We start from the raw sequence: 24,978 nt of genomic DNA on the forward strand, positions 1-24,978 counted from the left end.
AGCAGATAGTCTAATTCTAAAATGAAGTCAAGGTGGTGCAATGGTGAAATAAAAATAGTGACTTTTGCCTTAGAAAGAAGCTCATTAGAAACTAATATGATAAAGTAAGTTATGGAAATTTGCAGAGAGAAACTAAGAGACTTATATGTCAAAGTAAATATCAATATGAAGCATATATTGCTGAAAATAGCAAAAGAAATGCTAAGGAGCTTAATAGTTATGTTAGAGCAAAGAGAATCATTATCCAGTCAATTGGTCCATTCATTATGGAAAACAATGACTTGGTTCAAAACAATGAGGCTGGGGATACGGGAGAAAGAATACTTCCCACGTATTCCCTGCGTGTCGTAGAAGGCGACTAAAAGGGGAGGGAGCGGGGGGCTGGAAATCCTCCCCTCTCACTTTTTTTTTTTTTTTTTTTTTTTTTTTCCAAAAGAGGGAACAGAGAAGGGGCCCAGGTGAGGATATTCCCTCAAGGGCCCAGTCCTCTGTTCTCAACGCTACCTCGCTAATGCGGGAAATGGCGAATAGTATGAAAGAAAAAAGAAAGACTCTTGTATCTGTAGTTTGTAGTTAATATTGAAGAACAACTCATGATAGGAGAAGAGAATGCTCTGCAACAAATTGACATAAAAACTGAAGACTTACTATCAGTAATAAATTGAATAAAAATGTATAAAATGTCAAACTCTAATAAGTTTTATCCAAGGACAATGAGAGGCAAAAAATTATATTATCAACCCCTTGATTGCTTTTAACTAAGTCACTTGCTGAAAAATTATAAGTTCCAGATGAATGGATGTTTCCCAAGTTACAGCAATATCAAAGAAAGGTAGTAAGTCACTGCTTGGAAATTATCATTTGATTAGCCTAACGTCTAGTTGAAAAACTTATGGTCACCATTAACAGAGAGGTATGTAAACAATTTAGAGGACCACCATTTCATAAATGATTCTCAGCTTGGTTTCTGACAAAAAAATGCACATCTAACAAATCTGCTTAATTCCTCTTGTGATCTAATCTGCATGTATAATGAAATTAAAACATATGCTGTCATTTACCTAGATTTTTGAAATCCATTCAATTCCACATCAAAGGTTATTAGCAAAAATTAAGTCACATGGCAATAATGGGATTTAGTGTCCACAAAAAGCAGTTCTTGCCCCTCATGTTTTTAAAGAGGATTCATGGATTATGTTGATTATGGGTAAAAACATAAGATGCTCTCAGAGTGAAATCATCACCATACATCTGGTCTCTGAGACTAGTGTTTCAAGCAGTTTGAGTGTCAGCAACCTGCCTCAAGTGTGCCTCAGGCACTCTTGAGGGAAGGATATTTTTTTTACTCTCCCTGGCAGCCATTTTATTTTGGGAATTTTGCTTCTGGGCACTGTATATCTTCCACATGTTCTTCAAGATTGTTAGCTCTTACCATTCGAAAGAGGAGAAAGCTTGAATTCTTGCCTGGAAGTGAGAAAATGTGGGTACACATTTCATTTCTGAGTGCACTGGATGCCCAGAATCTACAATCAAATGGCTACTTCCTGCAACACCTCACCAAAGACCTGCTTCATTCAGATCATGACCCTATGAACCCAAAACATGGACCTAGAATACTTAAGGAACCTTGCGAGTTCCATGCCAAGATGTCTGCAGATGATTATTAAGGCCAAAGAAGAGGTGACAAAGTACTAAAATGTAAGTGTGACATTGTGCTTGAAAATAAATAGGAAAGGCAGACAAGGTTTTTTATGAACACTGTACTGCAGCAGATGTGAAATTGGTTGACTAGTCATAAACAAAAAGCTGTAATTAATGATCAAGCCTCAGAATGATTAGACATAATAAGGTTGTGTGCCAGAAAGATCAGTCTTAGAACTGGTTCTCTTTCTCATATATATTAATGATATTGATAATGGGCTGCAGTGTAAGATATCAAAATTTGCAAATGACACTAGGCTAGGAAATAAATCTACAAATGAACAGAACATCTTTAGCTTCAAACTGACAAAGAGAAACAGATGGATTGGGCTTATAGGTGGCAAAAGAATTTAATAGTGATAAGTGTACTTTTAAATATTGGTAGTAAAATCGAAAAGGTAGGCTACAAAATTAATCATACTGAAAAGCAAAAGGTAAGCAAGGAAAATGACTTGGGCATGATAATATTTCATGACTCAAAACCAAGTAAGCTGTGCAAAGAATCAGTGAAAAGAGCAAGCAAAATTCTTGGTATCATAGGTAGAGCTTTCAACTTAAAGTATAAGGAGTGAATCTATCAACTTAGGAAAGATGGCTAAGTGGTGGTCTAATACAGGTATTCAAAATTATCAATGTCTTTAATAATCTTGACCTAACAAACTACTTAAAACTTGATTCATCTGATTTCACTCTAGTAATGGATACAAACTCATGGGCAAACAAATGGTTCAAAGCAGTACTATACATACAGTTTGCATATTTTTCTTTTTCAATTACCTATATGCACTTTCAACTTTTACTATACTAATCCATGAGTTTCTAATAACTTCCACAATCACAAACACCCTTAAAGAGATCCAGTAATCTGCTGCTGTTTAAATTCCTTTATATTCAAAGGGAAATCATAAAGTATGAAATATAGCACGTTCTAATGTTTTCACTGTAGAAGACACTATAGCCCCAACACCAGTGAGATGGAATTGGGAAGAGGTTTTGGAAATCATTAAGATAATTAGAAAAGATACAGAATACTAAGAGGACTTTGTGAAGTGGCAGTATCACCGAATGAGGTCAGGAGGTACTGCTTCTGAAGTTCAACAACTGGGAAAAGTTACAATTCAGTGCCCTAAGGAAATGCTCAAGCATTTCAGAGTATCCAAGTCTCACCCCACCTTCTCATGGTGACCTCGCTACTACACCCAACTCCATCTGGGCGGGCGTTTCTAAGAAGAGACAAAAACATAATAGATACTAAAATCTAATTTTTTTTGGACAGTATGAGAACCTCACTGCCTCAGGAAAACACTGCCCTGGAGTTGCCATCTTCAAGTGGTAAGTCAAAGGTGAGACACTGGAGTCAAAGTTATGTCATGGTGTAAAAGGCATGAGCAACTGATGGTGATGGCACTGGATGTTAATGAGATGACTGGCAGCAGTAAAAGGAGGGAGCTTGTGGAAAAATTTAAAGGTTATAGTTTGGATGTGCTGGGGATTGAGAAACCCATACCCTTGGACAGGGTGTATGGAGTGAAAATGGAATTGAATGCAAGTTAAGGGAGGGTATGGAAGAAGGAGTGGTATGGAAGGAAATAAATGAAAATTATCAGGGAAAAGGGGGAGAAGGATGTGCAATTGTGCTAACACTAAGAGCTTTGGATGGTGTTATAAAGTATGGATGGAATGGATCAAGAACAGTTTGTGGAAAAGGAAAGACTGGAATTGTGAAGCATGCAAAATATGTGTGGTCCTGTGAATATGATGCATGTATGAGGTAAGGATGAAATGAAGCATTGATCAAGAAATCTGAATGACTGTATAAATAAGTTTGAGATGGAGAGAGAGGTGGTTGCAATGGGTGATATGAATGCAAGGTGGGATGTGATTAAATTGGTGAGATAGCTGGTAAATGGGTAGTACCTGGAATTAATGAGAATGGAAGTTATCTTGTGGATGTCTGTGCTGAGAGGGGTTTATTAATTTCAAACACCTTTTTTTTCAGCACAAGATAATGAGATATACATGGATGCAAAATGATGGAAAAGAAGAAAAAGGGGTCTGATTGATTATATGGCACTGGATGAAAGGTTTAGAAAGGCTGTGCTGGAAGCTAGAGTTGTGACAGGATTCTTTGGATATTCCAACTATTGTGCAGTACTCATGGAGATGTTTATCAGGGAGAGAGGAGGTACGATATAAGGAAGAATGAAAGGTAAAAGTGTTTGTAAGCAAGAAGATGAATCAGAAAGAATGCAAGAAGTATGAAAGAAGGGTGACAAAAAGTTCAGATGAAACTGCACTAAATGTAGGGATTCAGTCATATGTGAATGATGTACTTAAAATGTTTAGAGAAAGACTTAAAATTTGTAGAGCTAGCACATAGATACAAGATTGTGAGATATAAAAATAAAAACAGAAATGCATGTTGGATGAATGAGATTAAAAATGCAGAAGAAGAGAAGAAAAAGGACATATGGTAGGCCAATGAAAAAAAATGTACCAATGGAACTGCATCAAAGAGAAGAATATGAGAAGTGTAAGCAGAATGTTAAGATGACATAGGAAAGCAAAGAAAAAGTAGATGAGGATGTGTAAGCAGAATGTTAAGAAGCTGACATCGGAAAGCAAAGAAAGAGTAGATGAAAATGTGTAAGCGGAATGTTAAGAAGCTGAAATAGGAAAGCAAAGAAAGGGTAGATGAGGATTTTTCAGAGAAAGTTGAGTGAAAAGTTTAAATAAAAGAAGAAATTGTGTGGGAAGTTGGTGAAAAAGGAAAGAGGTAGATGCAGAAGTGGAAATGTAAATGTAAGAGGTAAGGAGGGGGAGTTGTTGAATCAAAAGGAGGGAGTAGAGGGAAGATGGAAAGAGTTGTTTGAAGAACTGATGAATGTGAGAGAAGGTGAGGTAGCAGTTGTAACATGTATGGGTATGGAGGATGGAAGGAAAAAGATAAAAGTAAAGGGGCCTATAGCAAGAGGGGAGGTAAAAAGGGCAATAATGAGGTTGAAGATAGGAAAGGTACTTGGAATGGATGGGATTATAGCCGAAATGTTTGAAGTACATTTAGGAGAAAGTGTGATAAGAGTGGATGCACTTGATAGCATGAAAGCAGAAGGTTCTGCCTGATGACTGGATGAGAGGTATCAGTGTTCTTTATTCAGAGTAAAATGTGATAAGGATGTGTGTGGCATTTATAGGTTAACAAGACTGTTAGGTGTACCAGGAAAAGCATATGCAAAACTTTTGATTGAAAAAGTGATGGAAGTGACTGAATGTAGAATAAGGGAGGAGCACAAGGATTTTAGGAAAGGTAAAGGATGTGTGGATCAGATTCTTGTGGAGAGGAAGACCATGGAAAAGTATCTAGCAAAAGGTAAGTCTGTATGTACTTTTTATGGATCTGGAGAAAGTGTGACAGATTCGAGGAAGACCATGGAAAAGTATCTAGCAAAAGGTAAGTCTGTATGTACTTTTTATGGATCTGGAGAAAGTGTATGACAGATTCAAGTGGAATGCTTTATGGAATGTGTTATGAATACATGGAGTAGCGGAACAACTGTTAGATGGTGTGAAAGCCCTCTATACAGGAACAAGTGCGTGTATGAGAGGATGGATAGTTAAGCAAAATCTTCAGAACACAAGTGGATGTGAAGCAGGGCTGTGATGTCATCATGGCTTTTAACATACATGTGAATGGAATGATAGGAGGGATGAAAACAAAACTTGGGAAAGGGGGTACAGAGTTGGAGTGTGATAATTATAATTTGTAATTACCTATTTGTACTGTAAGGGTAAAATGTTTTACACTAGTGAGACCCCATCTTTTGAACACTCAATATTATTGTTTTGTACTGGTATATACTCAGGATACTATTATTATGAAATCCTATTGAAGGATGAATACTCCACTGTGATAATCTTTTGTTTACTGTGGCTGTACTTATAAGTGGACTTTTGTGTTATGTATGATTTTGACAAAAAATAAACAAGCAAATCATTGGCTGAAAAAGATTGTGTCTTCTTATAATCTTGGAACACACCTAAGTTAGAACACTGGCAATGAGGATGGATTGGTCTGGTGTTGGCAGAGGGCAGGATCGAGTTTTGGATGCAAGGAGCAGCTAGTTCAAACTGTTTACTTTTGACATCACCTACCCTGCTGGTATCACTTACCCAGCTTTTCCCAGGGTGAGACTAGCCTGCTTGTCTCATGTGTAGAGAAGTCATTAGGGATTCATTATGGCATCACAAGTTAAAACTGACTCTTTTGACCCCTCCAAGATTTCCCCAGAACTATGGTTGTGTCTGCTGGAGGCTCATTTTGCTCATCTAGGGATTATGGAGGAGATTAAGATGATGGTAAGCTGTATCAGTGAATGATCAAATAGGTGCAGTAAAGACAGAAGAATTTACTTTTAGAACTGAAGGGAAACAAGTACCATTTGGGGTTGACAATGATGCAGCTGTTTCTACTCTATCCATTTGCTTGGTAAATGAATTACAGCTTAAAGTTGAACCATCCAGTAAAAGGTTATGTGCTTATGATAATTCCAATATTCAAGTGATGGGTAAAACAACTGCATCAGTCAGTTATAACTATTGCGAGACAGTTCAGTCCCTCTATGTTGTTGACTCTCAGAATACTAATTTGTGACAAGGACATCAATGGTAAGGTTGGCATTTACCTGGCTGGACTGGATGAAAACTCTAAAGTGCATCAGACTGTAGACATAGAAGGGTTGTTACGATAATTACTGTGTTGATTCTGGCAAGCTTATCTCAAGCATTGTAGCCAAAACACATGTTAAAAGAGGTGTTTCCCCAAAATTCATGAAGGCTTATACATTCCCATTTTATTACAAACAGATGGCTGAAGAGGCTGTGGAGAGGCTTGTGAAGGATAATGTACTTGAACCAGTTTCCTGTAATGGTTATTGGGCTGCTCCCAGTGTACCAGTTTTGAAGGCTGAGAAGGAATCTATATGAATTAGTGGTGATCTTAAAGAACTTAGCAAAAAGATTCAGTATGATAAGAATCCACTACCAAGTGATTGGTAAAGGTAAAACATCTAAAGCTGATCTCCACAATGCTTATTTATAAATATCAGTTGATGACAAGAGCCATGGATTTTTGGTGATTAACACTTCTAAGGGGCAATTCAGGTACAAAAGATTACCTTTTGGTCTCCCATCATCACCAAGAATTGTTCAGAAACTTTTATCAGTTATTTGCTCAGATAGAAGGTGTAGGTGCATATCTAGATGACATAATTGTTTGTGGCAAAAAAAAAACTGAATATGATGAAAGACTAGCGGGGTACTCACTATTCTGCAGGATCATAATATCCACATTAACAAGAATAAATCAGTGTTACAAGCGAAGTCAGTGGAATACCTAGGTTACCATATCTCTGATGAAGGAATTCAACCTTCTCTCAGAAAACTAGAGACTATTTTTGAAGCTCCAGCTCCTACTTCTGCAGCTGAAGTACACTCTTTTTTTTTTAGGAATGGTTACAGTTTAAGAACTTATAAAAATTGGCACCTTTGTATGATTTATTAAAAAAGGGAGTTAAATTAAATGGCCTGCAGTGGAGAAAAGGGCTTTTAAGGACATTAAAAATGACTTGAGAAACTCAACATTGTTGATTAACTTTGATAGGGAAGCTCCTTTAATTGTTGAAGTGGGAACATCCCCATAGGTGTTGGTTATGTCTCCTTGCAAAACAAAGATGGTAGAGAAAAAACAGTTTATTTTGCCAGCAAAAGGTTATCTTCAGCTGAGAAAAATTATTCTCAGACTGATAGAAAAGGCTTAGCCCAAGTGTTTGCTCTCAAAAGATTTGCTACGAAGACATTTTGTAGCTATGCCAGACCATAAGCCCTAAATTGGCTTGTTTGGCAAAGGAAGGCCAATTCCCTGTAATGCAAATTCCAGAATCCAGAGATGGGCTTTGATGCTATCTCAGTATGATTATGACTTGATTCACAAGCCAGGGAAGGACAATGTAGTGGCTAACGACCTAAGCAGCCTGCCAATAAAAGACGAACTTGAGTCAGGCACTCCAGCTAAGTATGTTAAGCTGGTAGAATCACTTAGGTCTGATATTTCCTTCCACTCCATCAGAAAATTGGCAAAGATAGATGTAGTACTTAGTTGATCAAGTGTCAAAAGTTTGGGTGGAATAATGATGTCAATCCACAGTTAGTAGAGTATACACCTGTGAAAGTGATCTGAGCCTGCATAATGATGATGTTATTTTGTATCCAAAAAGGGTGCTAATTTCAGTTAATCTATGATATCATTCATGAAAATAATGGCATTAATACTATGAAGGAAGAGGCAAGGAAATGGGTGTGGTGGCCAAAGATGATCAAGATACTGCAGAAATAACAAAATATTGTGATGTTTGTTTAAAAAATGTAAATGTATCAGCCACACCAGCTCTGTCCTGGCTCACTGCAGGCTTATTATGGTCTAGGCTGCACACAGATTATGCAGGTCCTTTGCTCCGTCTCTCCGATATAATATTCAGTCCAATGAAGTAGTTTCCCCCCTTATTCCTGCTTGATGATTCAGCTGCATAATCAGCTTCCAATGAGGTGCTGTGTCAAATGCATTGTGGTAGTCCAGACACAGACGGTCCACCCAGCCTTCCTTTTTGTCCAGGATTGACAATCCTCTTTCAAAAAACTCTAAGAGGTTAGTCATATATGACCTCCTTTCCATAAATCCATGCTGTCTCTCATTTCTCCTCTGCAGAAAGTCATATACTTGCTTTCTAATAATTTTTTCTAGAACCTTATACACCACAATTGTTGGTGAAACTAGTCTGTAGCACAGTACTGGTTCCTCATCTCCTTTCTTATAGATGTGTAGGTATGATGTTTGCCCTTTTCCATTTCCTTGGCACTATGCCACTTTCCGGTGACATCTTGAACAGTAGTTCAAGTGGTCTATCAAGTGTATCTGCACACTTATTTAGCACATCTAATGAAATTTCATCAGGACAATGAACCTTGTGCAGGTCAAGTCTCTTCAATATTCTGTTAATATCTTTTCTAGATATCCAAGAAAATTTAAAAAAGTCCTCCCCATTCCATCTCACTGGGGTTCAGTCTACAGTGTCTTCCACTGTGAAAACACTTTTCAACTTGCTAGTCAGTTTTGTGTATATTCTTATATATTCCTCAAAACTATTTCCCTCGGAATCCCTCACTCTGTTTACCTACTCCTTAACTGTCCACTGGCTTGTGATAAATGCATGGAATAGTTTTGGATTATCAACTGCCTTGTTCATAATACCTCACCACCTGTGGAATACAGTATGGTGACTAGTAACAAGCTCATTTGCTGATGATACTGTGTTGTCTGTTGAGAGTGAAGAGGAGTTGCAGAGGGATGTGTGTTTTATATGTAAATATAGGTGACTGAACAAATATAAGTAAAAGTAAAGTAAAGGTGTTTGAAAGAAAACAGAGTGAAAGTATAGTTATTACACACCCTAAAGAGTGAAAGAAGAAAGTGTACTAAACTGTGTTATAGATAAGGGGGAGAGAGAGAGACTGGAAGAGGTGACAGAATTTATTTGGGAGCTATCTTGGGTAAGTTTAGTGGTATGGAAGGAGAGAACAGAGAAAGCAACACAGGGTAAAAGAGCCATTGGGTCCCTTAAGAGAATAATGAAGGTAGAGGTGTCAATATGGAAGTAAAGAAAGGATTAAGGGACAGCATAGCCCTCCTGACCCAGGCCTATGCAGCTGAAACATAGACATGGACACCATACATCTGCCACTCTAACATCAAACACATTCAACAGTTCTTCAAAATATTTCCTCTACCTCCTCAATTCACTACCTGTTACCACTTCCCCTTTCACCCCTTCACCATATTTCTATTTGTTCTCTTGTTTTTACGCGATACTAAAACATCTTATTCCCCCTAAAGTTTACTGAAATTCGCTTACCCCAACTCTCATTTGCTCCCTTTTTCAACCCCTACGCATTCCTCTTGACCTCCTGCCATTTCTCTTATACAACTCTCATTCATTTGCACTCCTTCCCTATAAGTACCTCCAAACATTTCTCTTTTCTCTTTCACTAGCAACTTTACTTCTTTCTCCCACCACTCATTATTCTTTCTAATCTACCCACCTCCCACCTTTTGCATGCCACATGCATCTCTTGCACATGCTAGTGCTGCTTCCCTAAATACCTCCCATTCCTTATCTACTCCCCTTGCTTTACTTACTCTCACCTTTTGCCGTTCTACACTTAATAGCTCCCGGCATTTCATTACACCAGTCTCTTTCCCAAGCTCACTTATTCTCATCACTCTAAACCAGCTTTATTTCCTCTTTTCCCAAAACCTCTTCAAATCTTCACCCTTGCCCCCACAAGATAGTGATCAGACATTCCATAAGCTGCCCCTCTCTGCACGTTTACATCCAAAAGTCTCTCTTTTAAACTATCAATTGATATGTAATCCAATGATCCCTAATGACCACCTCCCCTATGGAAATACATATACTTGAGTATGTCCAACAAACCTATGGCCCCTAGTCACCAGCATCATGGGTGCTAAGAGTCTCCAGGTTCCCACTTGACTTTACTGCCAATAAAACAGAAGGCTCAGACAACAGTAGAACTGGCTCCTTCCATGACCTTTCCCTCTCTGAAAGAAGAGCCTCTTTTTCTATTCACTATACCAACATTTGCTTTCTCTCTAGTTGAATATCATTTGTCTAGTACCACTGCTAATATCTTACTTTCACTAGCCCCTTTTTCATTTTTTATATATTATTATACTTTGTCGCTGTCTCCCGCGTTTGCGAGGTAGCGCAAGGAAACAGACGAAAGAAATGGCCCAACCCTCCCCCCCATACACATGTATATACATACGTCCACACACGCAAATATACATACCTACACAGCTTTCCATGGTTTACCCCAGACGCTTCACATGCCTTGATTCAATCCACTGACAGCATGTCAACCCCGGTATACCACATCGCTTCAATTCACTCTATTCCTTGCCCTCCTTTCACCCTCCTGCATGTTCACACAAAATCTTTTTCACTCCATCTTTCCACCTCCAATTTGGTCTCCCTCTTCTCCTCGTTCCCTCCACCTCCGACACATATATCCTCTTGGTCAATATTTCCTCACTCATTCTCTCCATGAGCCCAAACCACTTCAAAACACCCTCTTCTGCTCTCTCAACCACACTCTTTTTATTTCCACACATCTCTCTTACCCTTACATTACCCACTCGATCAAACCACCTCACACCACACATTGTCCTCAAACATCTCATTTCCAGCACATCCATCCTCCTGTGCACAACTCTATCCATAGCCCACGCCTCGCAACCATACAACATTGTTGGAACCACTATTCCTTCAAACATACCCATTTTTGCTTTCCGAGATAATGTTCTTGACTTCCACACATTCTTCAAGGCTCCCAGAATTTTCGCCCCCTTCCCCACCCTATGATCCACTTCCGCTTCCATGGTTCCATCCGCTGCCAGATCCACTCCCAGATATCTAAAACACTTCACTTCCTCCAGTTTTTCTCCATTCAAACTCACCTCCCAATTGACTTGACCCTCAACCCTACTGTACCTAATAACCTTGCTCTTATTCACATTTACTCTTAACTTTCTTCTTCCACACACTTTACCAAACTCAGTCACAAGCTTCTGCAGTTTCTCACATGAATCAGCCACCAGCGCTGTATCATCAGCGAACAACAACTGACTCACTTCCCAAGCTCTCTCATCCCCAACAGACTTCATACTTGCCCCTCTTTCCAAAACTCTTGCATTTACCTCCCTAACAACCCCATCCATAAACAAATTAAACAACCATGGAGACATCACACACCCCTGCCGCAAACCTACATTCACTGAGAACCAATCACTTTCCTCTCTTCCTACACATACACATGCCTTACATCCTCGATTAAAACTTTTCACTGCTTCTAACAACTTTCCTCCCACACCATATATTCTTAATACCTTCCACAGAGCATCTCTATCAACTCTATCATATGCCTTCTCCAGATCCATAAATGCTACATACAAATCCATTTGCTTTTCTAAGCATTTCTCACATACATTCTTCAAAGCAAACACCTGATCCACACATCCTCTACCACTTCTGAAACCACACTGCTCTTCCCCAATCTGATGCTCTGTACATGCCTTCACCCTCTCAATCAATACCCTCCCATATAATTTACCAGGAATACTCAACAAACTTATACCTCTGTAATTTGAGCACTCACTCATCCCCTTTGCCTTTGTACAATGGCACTATGCACGCATTCTGCCAATCCTCAGGCACCTCACCATGAGTCATACATACATTAAATAACCTTACCAACCAGTCAACAATACAGTCACCCCCTTTTTTAATAAATTCCACTGCAATACCATCCAAACCTGCTGCCTTGCCGGCTTTCATCTTCCGCAAAGCTTTCACTACCTCTTCTCTGTTTACCAAATCATTTTCCCTAACCCTCGCACTTTGCACACCACCTCGACCAAAACACCCTATATCTGCCACTCTATCATCAAACACATTCAACAAACCTTCAAAATACTCACTCCATCTCCTTCTCACATCACCACTACTTGTTATCACCTCCCCATTTGCGCCCTTCACTGAAGTTCCCATTTGCTCCCTTGTCTTACGCACTTTATTTACCTCCTTCCAGAACATCTTTTTATTCTCCCTAAAATTTAATGATACTCTCTCACCCCAACTCTCATTTGCCCTTTTTTTCACCTCTTGCACCTTTCTCTTGACCTCCTGTCTCTTTCTTTTATACATCTCCCACTCAATTGCATTTTTTCCCTGCAAAAATCGTCCAAATGCCTCTCTCTTCTCTTTCACTAATGATGTTACTTCTTCATCCCACCACTCACTACCCTTTCTAATCAACCCACCTCCCACTCTTCTTATGCCACAAGCATCTTTTGCGCAATCCATCACTGATTCCCTAAATACATCCCATTCCTCCCCCACTCCCCTTACTTCCATTGTTCTCACCTTTTTCCATTCTGTACTCAGTCTCTCCTGGTACTTCCTCACACAGGTCTCCTTCCCAAGCTCACTTACTCTCACCACCCTCTTCACCCCAACATTCACTCTTCTTTTCTGAAAACCCATACAAATCTTCACCTTAGCCTCCACAAGATAATAATCAGACATCCCTCCAGTTGCACCTCTCAGCACATTAACATCCAAAAGTCTCTCTTTTGCACGCCTGTCAATTAACACGTAATCCAATAACGCTCTCTGGCCATCTCTCCTACTTACATAAGTATACTTATGTATATCTCGCTTTTTAAACCAGGTATTCCCAATCATCAGTCCTTTTTCAGCACATAAATCTACAAGCTCTTCACCATTTCCATTTACAACACTGAACACCCCATGTATACCAATTATTCCCTCAACTGCCACATTACTCACCTTTGCATTCAAATCACCCAACACTATAACCTGGTCTCGTGCATCAAAACCACTAACACACTCATTCAGCTGCTCCCAAAACACTTGCCTCTCATGATCTTTCTTCTCATGCCCAGGTGCATATGCACCAATAATCACCCACCTCTCTCCATCAACTTTCAGTTTTACCCATATTAATCGAGAATTTACTTTCTTACATTCTATCACATACTCCCACAACTCCTGTTTCAGGAGTATTGCTACTCCTTCCCTTGCTCTTGTCCTCTCACTAACCCCTGACTTTACTCCCCAGACATTCCCAAACCACTCTTCCCCTTTACCCTTGAGCTTCGTTTCACTCAGAGCCAAAACATCCAGGTTCCTTTCCTCAAACATACTACCTATCTCTCCTTTTTTCACATCTTGGTTACATCCGCACACATTTAGACACCCCAGTCTGAGACTTCGAGGAGGATGAGCACTCCCCGCGTGACTCCTTCTTCTGTTTCCCATTTTAGAAAGTTAATACAAGGAGGGGAGGATTTCTGGCCCCCCGCTCCCGTCCCCTCTAGTCGCTTTCTACGACACGCGAGGAATACGTGGGAAGTATTCTTTCACCCCTATCCCCAGGGATAATATACATATATATATACATATACACATACACACACATACACATACATACGCACATATACACACACACACACACATACATATATATACATATGAAAAATGTAAGAAACAATTTAGAAAACTGAAACTTCTAGCTTGAAATGAATGAAAAAAAATGAATGTCACATAATGGTTCAACCTCTGGCTTTCATATCCAACTATAATCTCCACTCACGATTCTAGTTCATGGGTGGTGTCTGTGCTTATTCTCATATCAACACACTTGCTGCATGTCTTGAGAACCTTGAGTCCCCAGCTGTAATGTTATCTGGCTTCAGGTCTGACTCCCAACTATAACATTTTTCCTTTGCTTTGCCTACTACTCTCCTAATTCTACAAATTTCAAATCTTTCTTCAACTATCTAAACTCCTGCCATGATGCTGTGGCATCCTCTCCAGAAAACTTAGATCTATTACCTAAGGGATTACAATATTCACCAGAGGGAGTGGTTGAATTCCTCCCATACAGATGGTGGGGGAATTGAAGCCCTCATGTTCTCCACTTACAATGATCTAAGGCAAATTTTCTCTCACCCCACCCATATTCCTGACCACTTTGACAATATCCTAATATTCTGGATCTGTTTTTCATGCTGTAAATACACAATCTTGCCCCAGTTGGTTCATCTGACCACACCACCTTAAATGTACCTCCCCCTCAAAAAGCCCCTTTTAAATGTAAATATTGGCAACTCAACAAAACTGACTGGAATAACTGTGGTTGTTAATGGATCAGCCTCTCCCCTTTTCTCCATCAGCATCAGTGTCCCTCAAGGTTCTGTCCTGTCTCCTACACTTTTTTTTCTTTTTTATCAATGATCTGCTTTCTTCCACAAGCAACCAAATGTTGATGACCGAAAACTGAATTCCTCTACATCCTTCAATTCTGCTTCTTCTCTCACTGGATCCACATCTCATCTTGAAACAGATTCCTATATAAACACAGACTTGGAAGGGATATCTCAGTGGGGCAGGTGAAATTTGGTTTAGTTTATTGCCTCTAAGGCCCAATTTCTACCCATCTCTTTGCAACTTCCTTCTCACCTCTGATGATTCTGCAAGTCTACCTCTTGACTCAATGAACATAATTGGTATTACTGTTACATCCACTCTACCTTGGAAACCTCACACTGTAGAGATACCTAAATCTGCACCTAAGGAACTAGGATTCCTGCTAAATGTTGAAATCTCCTTTCTTCCAAACAGTTGTTCTGCTCCATCCTTGTATGGAGTCCTGCTCTCACATCTGAGGTGGCTCTAGCTATGCATTCTTACTTAAAAGAGTCGAGCTGTAAGCAGTCAGGGATAGCCATGGCAAAAAGTCTCAACTTATCCCTGTCCTTACATGCCTCCTTTGCATACACCATTCCACACATTCTTCCTCTGTTTCTCTCTCTCCAGTATTACTCCACCCTATTTGCCAATGTCACAGACGGACTTCCACTCACACCAACCCCTTTAAATGTACTATCATACACTCTCCTTGTACACTCCCAGTCTTGCATTCTTTCCACTTGCCCAAAACACCTCAAAGCATTACATTTCATCCATTCTACAACTCCAAAACTCATTCCCTTTGCATTCCTTGCCATACCACACTGCTCATACACCCTTTCAGTTCTTTCTTCTATCCAAAGTCACACCAAACACTATTCTCAAACAGCTCATTTCCACAGCTTGGATTCTTGACCTCTGTGCTTCAATCCATGTCCACATTTCGGCTGCATAGGTCAAGGCTGGAAGGACTATGCTGTCCCTTAATCCTCTCTTCACTCCATACTTCCACCTCTACCCTTCGTTATTCTATTAAGGGGTCCAATGAATCTTCTACCCTGTACTGCTCTCTCCCTTATCTCTCCTTTCATATCATCACACTTACCCAAGACAGGTCCCAGTTACTTAAATTCCCTCACTTCTTGCAGTCTTTTTCCCCCCATATCCATTGCACAATTTAGCACACTTTCTTCTTTCACTCTCTATGGCTTTACAAAATCTATACTTTCACTCCATTTCCTTTCAAACACCATTAATTTACTTTTACTTGCATTTACCTTCATTTACCTTCAATCTCCTCTACTTACACACATCATCAAACACACTTACAACCTTCTGCAACTCCTCTTAACTCTCCACTAACAACACAGTATCATCTACAAATAGGCTTGCCAATAGCCACCATATCTCTCCACCACACTCCATCTCTGCACCCTTTTCCTTAGTTTTGCTTTCATCTCTCTTATCACTTCATCACATAGCTCTGCCTCACAATTACATGTATCCCAAAACCTTCCCTAAGCTCTCCATCCACTCTAACACATGCTTTTCCTCCTCTACAGAAGGCCTTTACACCATCCAACAGTTTTGCCCCTATATCATATATCCTTGACTGCATCCCACAAAGCATTCCACTTGACTAAGTCATATGCTTTCTCCAGATCCATAAGAATTGCATGCAACCTCTTACCTTTTGCTGCTAAATACTTTTCCAAAGTCATCTTTACTACAAAAATCTGATCCAAACGTCCCCTACCTTTCCTAAAAACCCCTTGCTCTTCACTTTTTCTGCATTCAGTCATTTCCATCACTATCAATTACTATTCTTGCATACAGTTTTCCTTGTATACTTAACTAGCTTATTCCCCTATAATTACAACATACATCCTTTGCACCTTTTCCTTTGAATAAAGGAACAGTAATAGCTTTCAGCCAGTGTTAAGGCTCAACCTTCTGTTTCCATACTTCAGCATTTCAGCCATAATCCCATCCACTTCAGGTGCCTTTCCTACCTTCAGCCTCATTATTGCCCTTCTTACCTCCTTCTTTACTATAGGCCCCTGCACTTATATCCTCTTCCTACCCTCCTCCATACCCATGCATATAACAGCTACTGCCTCCCCTTCTCCCACATTTATCAGTTCCTTAGAGTACTCTTTCGTCCCCCTTTCACTTCCTTCTTTTGTTATAGCAATTTCCTTTCCTTGCTTCTCACATCAATATTTCCACTCATACATCCATCTCTTTCTTTTTTCACCTCCTTCCAGTATAGTTTCTTATTATCCCTAAACTTTTCACCTGACCTTTTTCCAAAATTATCTACTCTGTCTTTGATTTCCTCTATCAGCTTCTTACATTCTGCTTATATATTTTATATTCTTCCCTCCTCCTTTGCTGAAATTCCACTGGTACATTCCTACTTAGCAATCTACCCTATGCCTTTTTCTTCTCTTCCACAGCATTTCTAATATCTTCTGTCTCTCATGCACTGTCCTTTTTATTCCGTGTCTCACCACCTTGCATTCAATAACTGATTTTACAACCTTTACTAGTCTTTCTCACACATTTTAAACACGTCATTCACACATGAATGCATTCCTACATTCACTGCACTTCCATCTAAGCTTTCAGTTACCTTCCTTTCATACTCCTCCATGTATTTTTCCTGATTCATCTTCTCGCTTGCCAACACTTTTAACTCTCCAATTTTCCTTACACCATAATTCCACTTCTCCCTGATCCTCATCCTCACAAAAACCATGAAATGACCAGTCTCCAAAGAATCCTCTCACAATTCAAGCATCCAGCACAGCATTTCTCAGTCTTTCATCCAGTGCCACATAGTCAATGAAAGCCTTTGCTCTTCTCTTCCATCATACCTCATTCATGCATATCTGTGGATCATCTTGTGCTGACAAAAGGTGTTTGCAAGGAATAAACCCCTCTCAGCACAAATATCCACAAGATAGCTTCTATTCTCATTTACTCCAGGCACTCCCCATTAACCAACTATCTTACAAATTCCATCACATCCCACTTTTGCATTCATATCACCCAATACAACCATATTTCTCTCATTCTCAAAACCGTTTATACAGTCATTCAAATTCCTCTAGAAAAGCTTCTTTTCATCTTTACCTCATACAGTTTCATGCTCACAGGTGCATACACACATACTCATGCATATTTCACAATCCCAATCTTTCTCTTCACCCACACTATTCTTGATCCATTCCATCCATGCTCTGTAACACCCTCCCATACTTTTGGTGATAGCTACTTCTAAACTTCACCTGCTTGCCCTAGTGGTAATCTTCATTCACCTTCCCTCTTCTATAGGTATTACTCTGGTTTTTGCCCTTAGTACTTGGCTGTTTGTTTGTCCACACCACTAGCTAGACCATGAAACACTCAGCAAGCTGCTGCATGACATGATCACTGTGTAGCCACTGGCAACACAATGGTGGGCTGTTTTGATAACTGTCTCTTTCCCTACACCTTGAAGCTTTGAAACTCTCTATCCCTTCATGTTTTTCTCAATGACTATGTACTAGCACATTCTAAAGAACAGGTTTTTCACTTCATCTCAGATTCATAAATACTCTTCCCTGTCTCTGTTTTTCCCATTCATTAACCTCTCTATATTCTAATTAAGACCTGGACTTGATGTGGACCTTTGTTCCATGACTGGAGACTCCATTGTGCAAAACTTAAGATTATCTAAAACATATTAGAATAACAGCACATACTATCCAGACTGCTTATGATTTGTTCAAATGAACAGGAAACATCCTGGCCAATACACTAGTACTGATCCCAGGAAAGTCAGCACAAAAGATGTTCCGGAAAGGTAGGTCAGCGATTCTTTTCAAGGTGTCAATGTTCGTGTTTTGAGAGAGGGGGATCGACAGAGGGTGGAAATGCTCATTCAGATATGATATAAATAAGGCTGTGGTTTGAAGACCATATGGGGGTAGAACAGTGGGACAATATAAGAGGAACTCAGGGTTAAAAATGAAGTCAACTGTTTCATAGGAATGGTCACGATGATCAGGAAAGTATATTCGGTGTTTACGTTTCATATTGTTGAGGAGGCAAAAGTAGAGAACATTAACTATACTAAAACTATCCCTTGCACTGAGCATTGCAATGCACAGACACGAAGAGAGCAACATCTTTTGGTAGGAGGTCAAGAAGTTGAAGAATTGCTTGTGTAAAATTGTGGGAAGATGCATGAAAGATGAATGCAGTCGTAGAGAGCAAAGAAATGTTCAGTCTAATGGCTTTAAAGTTGGGAGGCTAAAGATCCTAACAGCAAGAAATTGGTGTTTTTGTCCTACAGTAAGCACAAATACCACCCTTAGAGGGGTAACTCTCATACATATTCACCATTTCCTGCATTTGTGAAGTAGCGTTAAGAACAAACGACTGAGCCTTAGAGGGAATATCCTCACTTGGCCCTGTTCTCTGTTCCTTTTTTTTGAAAAGGTAGAAAATGGAAGGGGAGGATTTCCAGCCCCCCATTCCCTCCCCTTTTAGTTGCCTTCTACAACACAGAGGGAATACATGGGAAGTATTCTTTCTCCCTTATCCCCAGGGATAAATAAGAGTGGAAACATTGGCAAAAATTTTAGTTATAGATTTGACAGTGTAGAGAAGAAGCAACCTTGTTAAGTTGGGCTTCACTTAGAAGATCAGGTGAAAAAGTAGACAGATGGTGTTCATCTGAAGGGAGGCTGGATCTGAGACTGAATGATCAGTAGTGTTGAGGTGGCTGAATCAGCAATGGAGTGGTAATGCTCCAGTGTATTTCCTGAATATGCTATGGAGAATTGGAGAAATAAAGGATTAAGAAAAACACATTGTGTGAGTTATATGTCATATGTTACATGCAAAACAGGGAAAGATTGTATGTTTGTGGAATGAATACTGTGCCAACAATCCAAATGCAGGTGAGGTAGAAGAAAACACAACTTAGGACAGGGAGGGGAATGTGCTGGCTCACTGTACCACATCTGCTAACCCTCCTGAAACCTAAATGGCAGTACTCCCATAGTCAGTGGCTGGCTGCCAGATAAAAAAATGGTAAAGCAAAATGTCAGCATGGGGATGTATGTATGTAGGAGGATGGCAGTATGGCACAATAGGCATAGAAATAGGCAGTGACCTTGATGTGCAGGGGAAAAGAATGATAAGTCTTTTGGGAGAGGTGCAAGAGATGTATAAGACAAAGGGAATGGAGTTACAGTTTGAGATGAGAGGGAGACTTCTAGTGACAAGGACTATACGTGGAAATGTAATGAAATTTAAGGTACATGGAGGCAGAAAAGAAGCACTAACCTGTGTCAAAACACTGAATTTTCCTTCAGCATCCATACAAAGAAGTTCACCATGTTGTGTTGCAACCAGGATGGGAGTGTTGATCCCCTTAGCAGCTGAAAGACTTCGTAGTCCTGGTTGGGAAGATGTCAGGCCAACAGCGGAAGATTCCTCCAAGAAGTGGTCCGTTACAGGAAATATCTTCACAAACCATTTCATTTTTGAATCACATTTGCACACAAAGCCACCACGACCAGCTGTCCATATGTTCTGCCATTAAACACGAACGATAATGTTGAAACTCATTAGACAAACACATACTTCTTCAAAACATTGCAGTTTATAACAAATTTCTTTTATTGACATATCCAGCCAGCCTTCATCAGCTTACAGAGTGTGAACATGAACCTGTCTATTCACTGTGCAAATATCACTGTTTTAAATTATTTCATCTGGGCATTCAAGAGACTGAGTACAGAATGGAAAAAGGTGAGAACTAAGGAGGTAAGGGGAGTGGGGGAGGAATGGGATGTATTTAGGGAAGCAGTGATGGCTTGCGCAAAAGATGCTTGTGGCATGAGAAGCGTGGGAGGTGGGTTGATTAGAAAAGGTAGTGAGTGGTGGGATGAAGAAGTAACATCATTAGTGAAAGAGAAGAGAGAGGCATTTGGACAATTTTTGCAGGGAAAAAATGCAAATGAGTGGGAGAGGTATAAAAGAAAGAGGTAGGAGGTCAAGAGAAAGGTGCAAGAGGTGAAAAAGAGGGCAAATGAGAGTTGGGGTGAGAGAGTATCATTAAATTTTAGGGAGAATAAAAAGATGTTTTGGAAGGAGGTAAATAAAGTGCATAAGACAAGGGAGCAAATGGGAACTTCAGTGAAGGGGGCTAATGGGGAGATGATAACAAGTAGTGGTGATGTGAGATGGAGATGGAGTGAGTATTTTGAAGGTTTGTTGAATGTGTTTGGTGATAGAGTGGCAGATATAGGGTGTTTTGGTCGAGGTGGTGTGCAAAGTGAGAGGGCTAGGGAAAATGATTTGGTAAATAGAGAAGAGGTAGTAAAAGCTTTACGGAGATGAAAGCCCGCAAGGCAGCAGGTTTGGATGGTATTGCAGTGGAATTTATTAATAAAGGAGGTGACTGTATTGTTGACTGGTTGGTAAGGTTATTTAATGTATGTATGATTCATGGTGAGGTGCCTGAGGATTGGCGGAATGCTTGCATAGTGCCATTGTACAAAGGCAAAGGGGATAAGAGTAAGTGCTCAAATTACAGAGGTATAAGTTTGTTGAGTATTCCTGGTAAATTATATGGCAGGGTATTGATTGAGAGGGTGAAGGCATGTACAGAGCATCAGATTGGGGAAGAGCAGTGTGGTTTCAGAAGTGGTAGAGGATGTGTGGATCAGGTGTTTGCTTTGAAGAATGTATGTGAGAAATACTTAGAAAAACAAATGGATTTGTATGTAGCATTTATGGATCTGGAGAAGGTATATGATAGAGTTGATAGAGATGCTCTGTGGAAGGTTTTCAGAATATATGGTGTGGGAGGCAAGTTGTTAGAAGCAGTGAAAAGTTTTTATCGAGGATGTAAGGCATGTTTACGTGTAGGAAGAGAGGAAAGTGATTGGTTCTCAGTGAATGTAGGTTTACGGCAGGGGTGTGTGATGTCACCATGGTTGTTTAATTTGTTTATGGATGGGGTTGTTAGGGAGGTGAATGCAAGAGTTTTGGAAAGAGGGGCAAGTATGCAGTCTGTTGTGGATGCGAGAGCTCGGGAAGTGAGTCAGTTGTTGTTCGCTGATGATATAGCACTGGTGGCTGATTCATGTAAGAAACTGCAGAAGCTGGTAACTGAGTTTGGTAAAGTGTGTGAAAGAAGAGAGTTAAGAGTAAATGTGAATAAGAGCAAGGTTATTAGGTACAGTAGGGTTGAGGGTCAAGTCAATTGGGAAGTAAGTTTGAATGGAGAAAAACAGGAGGAAGTAAAGTGTTTTAGATATCTGGGAGTGGATCTGGCAGCGGATGGAACCATGGAAGCGGAAGTGAATCATAGGGTGGGGGAGGGGGCAAAAATTCTGGGAGCCTTGAAGAATGTTTGGAAGTCGAGAACATTATCTCAGAAAGCAAAAATAGGTATGTTTGAAGGAATAGTGGTTCCAACAATGTTGTATGGTTGCGAGGCGTGGGCTATGGATAGAGTTGTGCGCAGAAGGGTGGATGTGCTGGAAATGAGATGTTTGAGGACAATGTGTAGTGTGAGGTGGTTTGATCAAGTAAGTAATGTAAGGGTAAGAGAGATGTGTGGAAATAAAAAGAGTGTGGTTGAGAGGGCAGAAGAGGGTGTTTTGAAATGGTTTGGTCACATGAGAGAATGAGTGAGGAAAGATTGACCAAGAGGATATATGTGTTAGAGGTGGAGGGAACGAGGAGAAGTGGGAGACCAAATTGGAGGTGGAAAGATGGAGTGAAAAAGATTTTGAGTGATTGGGGCCTGAACATGCAGGAGGGTGAAAGGCATGCAAGGAATAGAGTGAATTGGAATGATGTGGTATACCGGGGTCGACGTGCTGTCAATGGATTGAACCAGGGCATGTGAAGCGTCTGGGGTAAACCATGGAAAGTTGTGTGGGGCCTGGATGTGGAAAGGGAGCTGTGGTTTTGGTGCATTATTACATGACAACTAGAGACTGAGTGTGAACGAATGGGGCCTTTGGTGTCTTTTCCTAGCGCTACCTCGCACACATGAGGGGGGAGGGGGTTGTTATTCCATGTGTGGTGAGGTGGCGATGGGAACAAATAAGGGCAGACAGTATGAATTATGTACATGTGTATATATGTATATGTCTGTGTGTGCATGTATATGTGTACATTGAGATACATAGGTATGTATATTTGCGTGTGTGGACGTGTATGTATATACATGTGTATGTGGGCGGGTTGGGCCATTCTTTCGTCTGTTTCCTTGCGCTACCTCGTTAACGCGGGAGACAGCGACAAAGCAAAATAATAAATAAAATAATAATAATTTGTTACAAATGTATCACCATATAAAAGACCATAGGGATCAAATCAAGATGCATCTGAATATCAATCTAAGATAAAAAAACAGAGAAAAAGTTCATAGAAATAGTTGAAACCTAAGAAAACTTACCTCTGGGGTTACAAGTATAGCATACAAAGGCAGCTTATGAGCTTTGATTCTTTGTTGTACTTTGGCATCTTTGATAATAAGGACATAGCCAGAAGAGAGTCCCAGTAACCACCATTCTGATGCCCCTTCACCACCACCCACGCTACAGCAGAGAACCGTATTCTGAAAGTCACAGTAACAGTTCTCATCGTTACTGACTGGCCCATGATGCTGCTTATCATGGTTGCTTGGGCCATGACAGTGTTCACTATGGTTGCCAGAGAGATAAGACAACTCATCATGATCACCAGAACAAAGAAAGTGCTCATCATGATCAATAGGGCCATCACATTCCTAATCATCATCACCACATAAAAAACATTGTTCATCCAGGGCCATGACTATTCATCATAATCACCAGGACCATGACACTGCTAAACATAATTTGATGCTGTTCATCATGCTTACCAAGACCATGAAATTTTTCATTATGATCACTAAGGCCATGACACTGCTCATTATATTAACTTTGGCTATGACGCATGATCACAAAAAAAAACATAATGCAGCGTATTGTTATTAACATGGCCATAAAATTGTTCATCATGATCACCAGGGCCATGATATTGCTCACCATGATCACAAGAGCCATTATTTTTGTATTTTTTTATTATACTTTGTCGCTGTCTCCCGCGTTTGCGAGGTAGCGCAAGGAAACAGACGAAAGAAATGGCCCAACCCCCCCCATACACATGTATATACATACGTCCACACACGCAAATATACATACCTACACAGCTTTCCATGGTTTACCCCAGTCGCTTCACATGCCTTGATTCAATCCACTGACAGCACGTCAACCCCGGTATACCACATCGCTCCAATTCACTCTATTCCTTGCCCGCCTTTCACCCTCCTGCATGTTCAGGCCCCGATCACACAAAATCTTTTTCACTCCATCTTTCCACCTCCAATTTGGTCTCCCTCTTCTCCTCGTTCCCTCCACCTCCGACACATATATCCTCTTGGTCAATCTTTCCTCACTCATTCTCTCCATGTGCCCAAACCACTTCAAAACACCCTCTTCTGCTCTCTCAACCACGCTCTTTTTATTTCCACACATCTCTCTTACCCTTACGTTACTCACTCGATCAAACCACCTCACACCACACATTGTCCTCAAACATCTCATTTCCAGCACATCCACCCTCCTGTGCACAACTCTATCCATAGCCCACGCCTCGCAACCATACAACATTGTTGGAACCACTATTCCTTCAAACATACCCATTTTTGCTTTCCGAGATAATGTTCTCGACTTCCACACATTCTTCAAGGCCCCCAGAATTTTCGCCCCCTCCCCCACCCTATGATCCACTTCCGCTTCCATGGTTCCATCCGCTGCCAGATCCACTCCCAGATATCTAAAACACTTCACTTCCTCCAGTTTTTCTCCATTCAAACTCACCTCCCAATTGACTTGACCCTCAACCCTACTGTACCTAATAACCTTGCTCTTATTCACATTTACTCTTAACTTTCTTCTTCCACACACTTAACCAAACTCAGTCACCAGCTTCTGCAGTTTCTCACATGAATCAGCCACCAGCGCTGTATCATCAGCGAACAACAACTGCCTCACTTCCCAAGCTCTCTCATCCCCAACAGACTTCATACTTGCACCTCTTTCCAAAACTCTTGCATTTACCTCCCTAACAACCCCATCCATAAACAAATTAAACAACCATGGAGACATCACACACCCCTGCTGCAAACCTACATTCACTGAGAACCAATCACTTTCCTCTTTTCCTACACTTCTCTTCTTACACGTACACATGCCTTACATCCTCGATAAAAACTTTTCACTGCTTCTAACAACTTTCCTCCCACACCATATATTCTTAACACCTTCCACAG

General features: G+C 40.3%; 1 protein-coding gene across 1 annotated transcript in view; it reads right to left on the reverse strand.

The window, feature by feature from the left end:
- LOC139757912 (echinoderm microtubule-associated protein-like 6) overlaps nt 1-24,978 on the reverse strand; it is a gene marked incomplete at its 5' end in the record, with an annotated part of 241,329 nt that overhangs the window by 150,019 nt on the left and 66,332 nt on the right. The window contains 2 exon segments of the mRNA XM_071678858.1: nt 19,947-20,195; nt 23,080-23,241. Coding sequence (XP_071534959.1) covers nt 19,947-20,195; nt 23,080-23,241 — 411 coding nt within the window.

Source organism: Panulirus ornatus, chromosome 28 (assembly GCF_036320965.1).
Source record: "Panulirus ornatus isolate Po-2019 chromosome 28, ASM3632096v1, whole genome shotgun sequence".
Lineage (NCBI taxonomy): Eukaryota > Metazoa > Arthropoda > Malacostraca > Decapoda > Palinuridae > Panulirus > Panulirus ornatus.